General features: G+C 36.6%; 1 protein-coding gene across 1 annotated transcript; it reads left to right on the top strand.

Annotated features, from left to right (window-relative positions):
* The first annotated feature begins 520 nt into the window (after positions 1–520).
* Positions 521–11,547, top strand: LOC106064767 (adhesion G protein-coupled receptor E3-like). The gene is made up of 6 exons (XM_013223391.2): positions 521–680; positions 3,045–3,227; positions 5,149–5,921; positions 6,188–6,483; positions 8,553–8,775; positions 10,971–11,547. Exons 1-6 carry the CDS (start codon positions 543–545, stop codon positions 11,113–11,115), a joined length of 1,758 nt encoding a protein of 585 aa, XP_013078845.2. The 5' UTR covers positions 521–542; the 3' UTR covers positions 11,116–11,547.
* Positions 11,548–12,614: the final 1,067 nt, after the last annotated feature.

The raw sequence follows: 12,614 nt of genomic DNA, 5'->3' as shown, positions 1-12,614 counted from the left end.
ATGTTCGTCAGGAAATCTATTGTCACAAATATAAGGAACTAATTTATGTAAAAAAATGATTTTGAAGCACAAATTTGAAGGTTAATTTTATTATATAATGAAATCAATGGACCTTTTTTGTATTTTCATGTTTCAAAGTAAAAAACTATCTGCGCAAAGTGTATTTCTTAAAAGTAGAACTAGATCTAAATCCTTTCGATCTTTTGTCATGTCAACATTGTAAACATGGCCTAGATCCATTAATACTATAGCTTTAATAGAGTCGGACAACTTTTTTTTTTTTGAGGGTCTTAAGTTTGTTTTAGTGCTACAATACATATACTACGGTCTACGTTAGTACCCAAGGAACATTCCTGCCTAGTTTGATCAAGATTGGTCAAGAGGTTTTGATTTCTATTCGTCATATACACACATACATACATACGCCTCACATTTTACTTTATAGTATAAGATATAAATAAACTGCTTGAATAATAGTTTATGTCTTCTATTTTTCCCTTGGCCTCTTCTAGATGACCTATCCGTTTAATATATCACTCGACATGTGTTTAGATAATCTGGTTTCGTTAGATCAAAGAAGCCTCTATCAAATGTTGGTCAACATCAGGAGTCAAGGTCAAGACAGTGACAGTAACTATGGACTCTCCAACTGTAGTGACACAAACTGGGATGCACTCAATGTTGGTATTAATTATTGTTACGATATTTGTTGCCTAGTTAGGGCAGCACATCTTACATAAATGTGTTTAGTTAGATTCTTGACCGAATACTATGTTTTAGATGTAGCGTTTTATGCCTAAACTAAATAAAGCGGTTACGTCTTACCTAAATATAGTGTTTAAAGTCTTATCGAAAAGGAACTATTCATATCTAATCAAATTATAGAGTTTAACGTCTTATCTCAATGTAGCTCTATACGCCTTATCTCATTGTAGAATCTAATTGGTCTACTTAATTTTTTCCTCCCTCTTCCAGATTATTTTGTTCCGACCTTTAAATTATAGTAATCTAACAAAACGAAGTTACAAACAGGCGTATTGAACAAAATGATCATTTAATAATCAAAATCATCATCAACATTGTCATCAAACTCCATTTGAGTGAGGGCTTGAGAGGCTCAAATCCTCTCTAGCAAAAGCCCTGGACAGAAACCTTGCTGTCTTGCATAGTGCATACATGTCACCATAGAGATAGAGAATTTTGGGTTTCCTACACCTGTTGAAACGGAGATCAGCAAGTCTAGGGCAGTCAAAAAGAATATGAGACACTGCTTCATCTTCTTCCACGAAGCGGGGGCTACGTGAGTCAAAATTTGACTATAGCCGTGAGAAATACGAGCCTACAGGACAGTGGCCTGTCCTGCACTGCGCTATAATAGCTTGCTCAGGCCTGGACAGCCTCCACCACGGGGAAGTGCGGTCAGGGTGCCTCATGCGCTTCCAGACTCCACGGGCTTTTTGGGACTTGTCCCAGCACTCAAACCACTTTTCCATTTCTGTTATTTGAATTATAGCCAGAGCATGCTGAAGACTCGCAGCCTGTTTGGTGGGTGGTGTTTGCCCTCCCTGATGGGCCAAGGAGTCTGCAAAGGTGTTGCCAGTCGCACCTATGTGACTCTGTACCCACTGCATTATTATATGGGTACCCTATCGTTGCTTTATGTTCTGTGAAGCCATGATGACAGTGTCGATTTGGGGGGGGGGGGTCATGGTCCAGGGCTTTGCAAAGCATGTAGTACCGGCGGTTTTGAGTCAGTGACCACAACAATCTGTGTTGCCTTCTAATGTCCCTCGCTGAGTTGAGAGTCAATGGCTTTTAATGCTTTATAGACTGCCATGGTCTCCGCATCAAAACTGGTCCAAAGATTTTGACTTAGTCAAAGCCCAAAAACTCGTGAATCTATCGAAGCCAGCCCATTATTATATTAAAAAAATGGGTTTGAAGGCATTAATGGTCTCCAGTGCTAGAATATGAAGGTCGATAGAGACTTAGCTTAGTGGCATTAGGGTCTACTAGTTTCATGCGTATGTCTGGGGTCGTTGGGCGACACCAAGGGGAAGGGTGATGAAAACGTTGAATTTTTTGTTTGTTGGTGAAGAGGCCAGCTTTATCAGATAGTCTAGTGGCATGATACATAAAATACTGCATCTGGATAGGCCTACGTCTTCTGCATCTTCAACCATCCACTAGTTTTCTAGCTGGGAGGTATTCATCCAGCCTTTTCTACCGCTCAAAGCAAGTCAGTATTGACCGTTTCCTCTTAAGGTTTAGTGGATCTACATTAGCCATTATTTCAGCCGCATTTACTGGGCTTGTCCTAAATGAAAATAATAGAATTTATAGAACAAAATGAACCATTGAATACTTAATGTTTATTTATAGAGATGCTGTTGAGAAACATTTAACATTGTTCACTTCTAAATGAACGTTTTTTTCAAATATCATTTTATGGAAATAGACTTTTGAGTCTTGTCTAAATCTAATGTTGGAAGTTACTCAATTATAAAAAGAAAAATGTATAAAACAGTAAAATATTGTTTGTAAAATTTTTGACATGTTTCGGATGTTCCTTCAGAGTTAACTTCCTAGTCCAAACCTCCCACAGAACGAAGGGGGATGGGAGCGGGAAGGGTTTGAATCCGGGACCATTGATAAATCTGAACGACAATCCAGCGCGCAAACCGCACGACCAGGCAGCCAGGCGACCATCCAAACATTGCAACATTCCTATGTCAAATCAAATCAAACGTATTCAAATAAAATTAACAACAATATTAAAAAAAAAGAAACGAAACGAAACATCAAACAAATGTAACTGACCAAATATTATTTTTATTTCAATAGAAATCGATAAGTTACCAAAGATACGATTCCATTCATTCATAAGTCATATTTATTTCATTCAAAAGATCTCAGAATCATTGTGCTATTTATTTATTTTATTAGATTTTTAAAAGAGTTATGTGCTATTTATATCATCTTATATCATTTATTGAATAGAAATAGCCTCCTTTATTGATGTATCTAACATGATCTATCATCAGGGTGAGTGTCTTGAACTGCGATGTTCTCCTGGCAAGACATTAAAGGCTGGAACTTGTACTTCCATATTTCAAGACATTAAAGGTTTGGTCTATAGAGTGAGGGCGTTACTTGTATTTACTGACAATGATTGTGCCAGTAAATATTTGACAAACTCCATCTTACTGGACCTGGCCGAACTGCAGGTAGATGATGTTGACTAGAGTAAATGTGAGTTTTGTATTCTTTCAAGCATAACAATATTTCGTAGCACGTGTGCTTCACGTGGAGGGGAATGCCTCCCCAGAACTGGACTCTAAAGCCACATTGACAAATTCTACGAGATAAACCATAGTCGTTGAAACCACTGAAGAGAGACAACCATTATGTGAAAAATAATGGCACCGATTTAACACGCGACCTTACGAATAACACTAGGCCCCTCAGTGTTGAGACTTTCATAGCTTGATGTCATTTTTGTTTCAACGAAGACTATGTAGTGCACTGCGAAATAAAAACAAACAACAACAAGCAAAATATAAACATCCTTTAAAAAACAACAACAACAAAGCTTATCAAAAGGGGAAGAATCCACCCTTAAAACAATTTCTATTATTCGATATCACAAGATAATTAATTACCAAAAATTAATTGACAAATTGGGTATTTTTTAAATTGATTCTCTTTTTTCTTTTTTGTAAAATACATTATTGTTTAAAGTATCAACTTGGACGAGAATACATAATGGAGAAGTAGCGTTAACAATTATTTTGGGGACTAAACCCAACAAATATAGCCAGATGTGTGAATATTGAAGGACTAGTTTTCCTTATTCACATTGGATCAAGTTAAAAATTGACACAATTATTCATTGTCGATAACAACACTAGAATCAATATAAAAAAAGTTAACCAATATCAATTAGTCGTAATTAATTTATTTTTTAAAGTATATAACGTGCACTATGCTAAGGAGAGATTAACCTAGTGTAGAGAATTAGATCGTTTGTTTAAAACTGTAAACTACAGACCAAGATACCTTTTTTTTTTTTAACTACTTGAATACTTCAATTTCAAGCAGGTCGGCCTTTCATTGCATTCAGACTCGAGCAACTTAAAAAAAAAAATAGCTAATGAAAAGGCAGCAGGGAAACCTTCTCCCAGATACCCCCTCACACCAACTGGTCCACAAAAGTGATTGAGCCATAGTGCACCAAGCATGAAAAGTTGCGTTGAACAAAAAAACTATTCATAAAACTATTTCCTATTGCACACATTTATTATTTGTTAGTCTAGATCAGCGATGCCCAACCTAATGCGATGAGCGGGCCATTTTAATTTCCAACACTCATGTCGCGGGCCACATCACCGAAAAGTTACAAAAACGAAATGAAAATGACCTGAAACAATTATTTTTAGAAACCTGTGAATCTAGTATTTACATTAATTAATGAGATATCTGAAAGTTATCTGTTTTCAAACGTCGGAAAAGTGCTTCATTTCTCTACTTAAAATGTGAGCAACTTTGAACTAACTTTACCAACGACTCATTTTCTGGTCTCTTTTAGCTAAATATTCCTATCTATCTTCCAATGTCTAGGCTGCTGAAACAAAGAATGACGTCATATTTGTGTTACAGTGATTATTTCTTGTTCATTTTCTTTACAAATAAAATAAACAGGACTTATCACCATGTTCCACGAAAAAAAGTAAAGATCCGTTTACTTTTCCTGGTAGATTATAAATTTAGAGTACACTTGTACTTTCTTCGGCTCTCTCATTCATAAACTTACAAATTTTTAAGGTTATAGTACCAATTCTACCAATCCATCAGAGAGAAAGTGGGTGCCTTAACTTAGGTATGATACATTTAAAAACCTTTTTTTTCTTCTAAAAAAAAAAGGGGGGGGGGGCGTTCTACACTTAGTGCCGACGTGTCAGCGGGCCGGATAGAACCACGTCGCGGGCCGGACGTAGCCCGCGAGCCGTATTTTGGGCATCACTGCTCTAGATCTATTACAAATTAATGACATGATCGATTCAAATAATTGATGCATTTTCTTTCAATATAAGCTTTACTTAAAAAAAAGAAGTATTTAAAAAAATGTTTGACTTGTAACTTGTGCAGATAAAACAAGATATCTCCACTAGAAGTGATGGCTACATATATGAAGTTGGAGTTGCCCAGGAATGGAATAGAACTGTCACTGATAGAGCAACTCCTGTCTTGTGGGCAGACATTTATGTTTTAGCTTCAAGGTTACTGACAAGAGATTCTTTTGAGAACATTGCTCTGGACATTTTCTTTGGGAGCCGATACAAGCTAGGAGGAAATACTTTTGTCTATTATAACCTATTAACTGAAGCTATCTCTAGCTTTACGAACACATCAGGTCTGAAGAGAGGAAATATTGGAGTTGATAAAGCTTACATTGACTTTCTGATTCTTGGTTTGAAACATTCCCTTACCCTGTCCTCAACTCTGACTTGCAGTTTTCTCACATTTCAACAAACAAACTTTACTGTCCAGTGGAACAAATTTAACGAAGTAGAAAACATTCTAGTGACCCTGGATGTGGGTGGGACAAAGCTAAACATTTCTAACATGTCAGATTTCAATAGCATGGAAGTGACCAGAAACAACGAATTACATGTTTGTGCTAAGATCTTGGACAAATATGTGAAAAAATCAAGAGAATCAAGGAATGTTAATAGACCAATGAACGAGGCTCTGAATATTTTAACTTATGCATGTATGGGTGCCTCAGAGTTATGTCTCCTGCTTACCTTGGTTACGTACCTTGCATTTCCTGAACTGAGAACTGTTCCAGGCATCAACAACATGTTCCTGAGTTTAAGTCTACTTCTGGCACAGCTGGCGTTGATTCTAGCTTCCAACAGGTACGAAATTATACTTCACAGCTTTTTTTTTTCTGTTTCTCTAATTTTCTAGAAAAAAATATCAATTTGTTTATCATCGATGAATATCCAACGTCTAAATTTAGCCAAAGAACAAACCAACGAGATAAAACGAATAACAAATAAAAAAAATCTAAAAGAAAGTCTCAATGCCTATACATGAAGTAATGAAAATAAAAGACATTTCGTTAAATGAAACAGTTTGTTACTTATGTGTTTTGTTATATATTGTTATTTTATTTTTACAGCTATGGACCCAGTACACTCTGTACATGTATTGGTATTGTGACACATTTCTTGTGGCTGTGGCACTTCACTTGGAGTTTCCTGTGCAGCCTTCACATGTTTAGAGTCTTTACTGCCAAGATTCCAAGTCATGTAACCAAAGATGATAACTTTTGGTTGCGGCTTTTGAAATTGACTTCAGTGTCATTGCTTGGTCCAGTGTTGATAGTGATTTCAGTTGTTGTGTACTCCTACGTCACGTCAAAGACCATTGGGTATGGACAGTATTTGTGCTATCTGGACTCCCCGAGTAGTATTGGTACGTAGTAAAAGCTTATATGTTTCAGCATTAGTACCTTCAGAGATGAAGATCATCTCGTCCAAGACTTTCGGACCAGAGGCATGAAGATGGCAGCCGGTTGGGTTCGAACTGGTTTCGAAACATTGTGACAACAGTCTGGAGCGCATTCCTGACAGCCATCTACATGCCCGCGTTGTCAGTGCATTCAATAGAAATACAAAGATTAATGAATCAATCTCTAATTGGCACTAACTCCTGAAAGCGTTGAACATGCTCAAACTAGCAAGTTTCAAGTTAAAATGATTAAGAGCTTTAGTCAATTCTTGAACAGGGGCGGATTAACCAATAGGCAATATAAGCATTAGATTAGGGTCCCTAATTAATACTTAGCACTGCTATGACCCTTCTAGATGCCATGCAAGAGTAGAAACAGATCACACTACCTGGCCAGTATGCATTGGGCTTTCTGGAATTGACAAGTTGAATGATAACAAAGTCTGCTTGAATTATGTGTATACCACAAACTCTGCATTACCAACACATACTTTTGGACAAAACCAAAGCACTGTGTCTAATGGAGGCATTCTAGGTCTGGGCACTGGCACCAGCTGGGTATGATACTGACACGGAAAAGGGACATTGGAAACATACTGCTGACACTTAGCTTTCAAAGTGCGGATTGTGATACTGACCACACTTTAGTGTCCTGCCGGACAAGACTGCTGTCTCCTAAGATCTACACATCACAGAGAAAAAGAAAACCACGCCTGAATACCACAAATACAAACAATCCTGATCTTGCATGGAATTTACGAACATAGTAGAGAAAGCTTTTAAAAACATTTCAGTGACTGAAGTAGAAAAACGTTGGACGTCCCTACTTAATGCTATGTACTGATCACTGGTCTTTGGGAACAAAATAATGAAAAAAAGAGGACTAGTTTGAAGCGAGTCTGCCAGAAATGGAAACTGATACATGGAACAAGAAAGTGGCCATGCTAAAATACAAGAGAGAGCCCACCCCCCAAGTAACTTAGAAGCGCTAGATCTACACGGAACAACTACCAAAGAATAGTGAGACAGTACGCTAACAAATACTGGCAGGACCTATGTGAAAACATCCAATCTTGTGCCGACTGTGGTAACACCAGAGGACTGTACGAGGGCATGACAAAGGCCTTTGGACCTCACACCAGCAGACGAAACCAAAACCAGTGACACATCTGGGCGCATACATTGTCTTCCGAGACAGCAAGAGCCATACAACTGGTACATATTATCTGGACTTATAAAGGGCCCTAAAAGAGCTTCATATCTCATATATCTTAGGGCCATTTTAAATCTAAATACGGCAATGTTCTTGAATTTTCTAGATCTGTTTTAGTACGTTATAAGACGCTAACAGTTCCTATCAGATTAGGTTCTTGTATGTTTTGTTTTGATTGTACTTTGTTTTTTTTAAAGTAAAACTAGTGGTTAAGAACATTTTAATCTTCTTAGTGGTTCTAGTTATTTTCAAACCAGTACAACAGAGTTGACCTCATTAGCGGTCATATAGAACGTTATATATTGTAATCAGGGGCGCCCGCAGGATTTATTGCAGGATTTATTGCAGGGGGGTGCAAGTTGCGACCCATGTTTTTTGCCGTAGCTTTAACTTTCTTATTACTTTCAAGAAATTCATTGATTTGAAGCTGCAAATATTGGCTCGAATTCAGATACTCATAATCCAGGGGGGGGGGATGCACGTGCACGACTTTGCACCCCCCCCTGTGGGTGCCCATGATTGTAATATGTTTAGATCGTCTAGTCAGTTTCTGAAGCGTTTTTGAAGAGTGCTTTCCATTATATCATGCAGGAAATGCGGTAAATCTTTATGCTAACCAGTCAACACTTTCATTAAACTTTGGCTGCAGCTAACCAATTAATACTTTCATTAACCTTTGGCTGCAGCTAAGTGAGAACTATGTCATTGGAGCTTCAGAGTTGAATAAAATGTATTACTTTAGAGTAAAATGAAACTTATTACTTTAGGGTAGAATACAACTTATTGCTTTAAAAATGTTTTTGATATTTGACCTCCCCAGGTGTGTCCGTGGTTGCTCCAGTCTGTTTGGTTTCATTCTGTAACTTGATATTTCTGGCAATAACAATCGCAAGCATACACCAAGTCAATGCACTGTTGACCTTTGTGTCCGTAAAGATAGACCAGTACCACAATCTGGTTCTCTACGTCAAGCTGTCATCTGTGACCGGGGCTTTTTGGATTGTGACCATTGTTGCTGAAGTCGGGGATATCGATGTGTTAAGGTAGGAAGTTATTAAGTTGCTTACAATAATAAATAGGGAAAGAAAAAAGCAACAACAAAATACAAAAAAATATACTTAAAAAAACAAGGTTACAAAGACTGTGTGAAACACAAGCTCAAAATCGGCCCCCGAAGTGGTCCACCCAGAGACAAATGACAGAGAAGAATGGAGAAAGAAGGTTGACTGATCGTGTATGGTGCCCCAGCGGTCCAGCAGACCAAAGGATAAGGAAAAGTGAATGTGAAGAATAAAGAAAGAAGGTTGACTGATCTTGTGTAGGTGAAAATGAGGGCAAAGTTGGATGTGAACCTGGCCTGATGTCTTATAATGAATGTCTAGTTGATCTAATTGTTTTGTAAAGGGTCAATCTATTATTCAAAGCCTCAAGACAAAAACATTTCCGTAAAATTTAAAAAAAAAAAATCTTGTAGTTAAGTGTACAGGGTGGTTTATTTGCTATCGCAGTTTACGCGATATTATGAAAAACTACTTATTAATTGTTGTTTTAAATTATGTCCAACTTATAGTCATACTCAATAGATTTTTTTCTTTAAAAAAGTAAACATTTTTTGTGTAAATGTAGTAGTTAGTATGATAGAACTTATTTATCTTAGCAATACAAATGTAAAGAAACTTATTTTTTTGACTAAAAAAAACAACAACATTTGCATAAATGTGTTACAAATATGATATATGGCCTTCTCCCCTACTAAAGAGCCTTCTGTGTTTGTTACTATTAATAGTGAATAGTTGTAAAAGTGGTGTATTTTTATGAAAAAACTGCTTGCATAAGTTATTTAAAAAATTAGATTTTTCGCTTTTAGAAAATAAAAAAGTAGCCGTTGCATCAGAACTCTGAATGGACTAATATGTTATGACGTCGGATTCTCACTATTTTTTCTAGTTTACGAGATCTAAACGGGACAGAAGGACAGACATTCCACACAAAACTAATAGCATCTTTTCCCCTTTCGGAGGCCGCTAAAAGAACAAAACAAATCTTACACAAGGTGTATCAATTAGTTTGGATCAGTCATGTCATTTAATATGTAATAGACCTAGACTAACAATAACTGTGTGATAGGAAATATTTCTTGACCAATTGTTTTTGATTAGAGCTATTTCATGCTTTTGGCTTTCATAATACGCTATGATCCCATCACTGTCTGGATCAGTTGGAAAGGGGTAGGGTGGAGAAAAATGGACTAATTCAGCTTATACCATCACTTCAGTCAAGTACAATTTCTTTTCCTTGTTTGAGATCCCAAACAAAATAATTTATTACCAATAGTTAATTAACTAATTGGTTAATTTTTAAAATATTTCTTGTGTTGTCAGGTAAAAGAAATAGTTGTGCAAAATTTCATCTGATTTGGTTGAGGGAGAAATATCGTGTACAAACTTTTAGCCAGACAGACAGACAGACAGACAGACAGATATTACCTTTGTAAAAAAAAATACCCTGCTCATATTTAAACTCATTGAAAAGTAGGTAATAAAATAAAAAATAAAGCTTTGGGTGCGTTTGGTATGAGTTAAAGTGAAATTTACACCCAACGCGTTCAATTTTATTATTTCATTTTCTCCTTTTTATAGTGCCTTTTAGAATGAGCACTTTTTTTTTTAATCAATAAAATGTTTATAATTTCACGTTAGGATCTTTTTCATTCACTGCCGTTACTGTTGTTACTCCAACAATGTAACAGCCAAACATACAGCCTATGTGTGCTATAAATAGGTCTTACCATTCGCCAAGAGAAGTCACACAGATGTGTAACGTTGTTGTTTACCTTAGTACATTTTCTATATAAAAACAAAATTTTTTAATTACGACTAACTAATTTATTAATTGATTTTTTAAAATTAATTCATGAGTTGTCATCGAGCATGAGCTTATATGCGAAAAATTGATTGAAAAAATCTAAAAAGACAAGAAACATACATTATGATATAAAATAAGCGTTGTGAAAATAAATGTATGTCTTCTGGATTACTTATATTCAAATATTTCTTCCGTTGGTTAAAAATTGGTTTATTGTGTGCCCTACTGCTTTTTTTCCCCCCTATTGCCAACTATACAGATTTTTAACCTTTCCTTTGTATTGTCAACTTTCTCTTGTACTGCCACTTAGTGTGCTCAAAGCTATACTGCAATAAATATATTAATATCATTTGATTCTCAAACTGTTTGACAGGATCCTTGCAATTCTGTTCAATGGACTTCAAGGTGTCTCCATTTTCATCTCCTACATCTGCAACCCAAGAGTTTATCATTTGTATTTCAAGAGGTCTCCTCAACAGACTTCCTCGGCGCCACCAACAACAGAGACACTTGACTAAATGTACACTACAGGAACTATATCTGTACATCGGACATTTTGTCTCATTACATTATTGTAGCCTTTGTTTAATTACATTATTGTAGCCTTTGTCTAATTACATTATTGTAGCCTTTGTCTCATTACATTATTGTAGCATTTATCTCTTCACATTATTGTAGCAGCATTGCATTTAACAAAACACTTTGGCTGCATTTCAATGTAATTCAACCATTAATTTACACACTCTCGGCCACTCTCAGCTATTCTCAATGTTGGGCCAACCCTCACCACCCCCAGAGATACAAATATATAAGAAAGTAAGACTTTTTGTGGTCATAAAGTACACAGTGTTTTATTTGAGTTCTTCTAATGGACTTGTACATCTAACCGTGAGCAAGTGCAGCCACGACTTGCTCTAAAGTCTCTGGTAAAATAAAAAAAAAAGTCATGCCACGTTTTTACAACCATCATTTATTGTTATGTCGCGTTGTCTAATGTTGTTCAGCTATATAGTCAACGTATGGGCAAGTAACTCGAATATTATACAAAGTAGGGTAATTAAATGGAGTTACGTCGCTTCATTTTTCTACGGTGATTTTGTTTCAGCGGGTTGGTAGTAATGCATTTAAAGGCGTTTACAAAAACTTCTGCAACGACTAGGAATGCTTGCACTATCTGGGTAGATCTAGGGTTTTGGTTGGAATAAACGTAGTTCTAGGATTTGGGTTGAAACAACTTAGATCTAGGGTAAATATACGAACAGATTTGTGAAAGTTTTATTTCTTTAACAGCTTTTGTTATAAACATGCCAGTGCAGTGTGTGTGTGTGTGTCTGTGTGTGCCAAGGTCTAGTCAAGAAATGTTATTGCATCGTTTTTGTAGAGAAAATGTTACTTAAAAGGGACTTAGAGTTGCCCAGTCAGACTCAAGGGTTGTCCAGTCAGACTTAAGGGCTGTCCAGTCAGATTCAATGAATGTCAAGCTAGACTCAGAGGTTGTCAAGTCAGACTTGTTCAGTCAGGCCAATATAAATATACTAGTCGACCGCCGGCGTAGCATACGCCGCTATTTTGCAGGGCCGGCCTTAGGCCACTGCAACCTATGCGACCGCAGTAAGGCCAACACTTTCATAGAACCCACGCTAATTTTAGGTGTATAAATTATTAAATTAAACCATTTTATAACTTATAACAGATTTCCCGCGGCCTACTGTTGATTTACCAGGAGCTCCTGGAAATCTCCTGAAATTGCAAAATATATGGAAAGTCATGGAAATCTCCGGATATTATAAAAAATCTTTTGAAAACTCATACAAATCTCATGAAATACATAGACAAAAATTGTCATTCTGGGGTGTCATTCAATATGGCAAACGCCAATCCTAAGCCCGATTAAAAAAAAAACACGTTATTATGCATTACCCGTAATTGTGTAATCTGGTGAAAGAAGCTTCTCGCGCCTCAAACTAATGAAGAAGTACTTGAGGTCAAGAATTCTCGTACATAGATTGAGCGTGAT

This window comes from Biomphalaria glabrata, chromosome 2 (assembly GCF_947242115.1).
Source record: "Biomphalaria glabrata chromosome 2, xgBioGlab47.1, whole genome shotgun sequence".
Classification (NCBI taxonomy): domain Eukaryota; kingdom Metazoa; phylum Mollusca; class Gastropoda; family Planorbidae; genus Biomphalaria; species Biomphalaria glabrata.
Note: the sequence above shows the minus strand (reverse complement) of the source record. Positions and strands in the feature narration are given on the sequence as shown.

Coding starts and splice junctions, on each gene's coding strand:
- LOC106064767 (XM_013223391.2), top strand. CDS start 543: ATGTGTTTAGATAATCTGGTTTCGTTAGATCAAAGAAGCCTCTATCAA. Junction 3,228..5,148: donor TGGACCTGGCCGAACTGCAG/GTAGATGATGTT, acceptor TAACTTGTGCAG/ATAAAACAAGATATCTCCAC. Junction 6,484..8,552: donor GGACTCCCCGAGTAGTATTG/GTACGTAGTAAA, acceptor TGACCTCCCCAG/GTGTGTCCGTGGTTGCTCCA.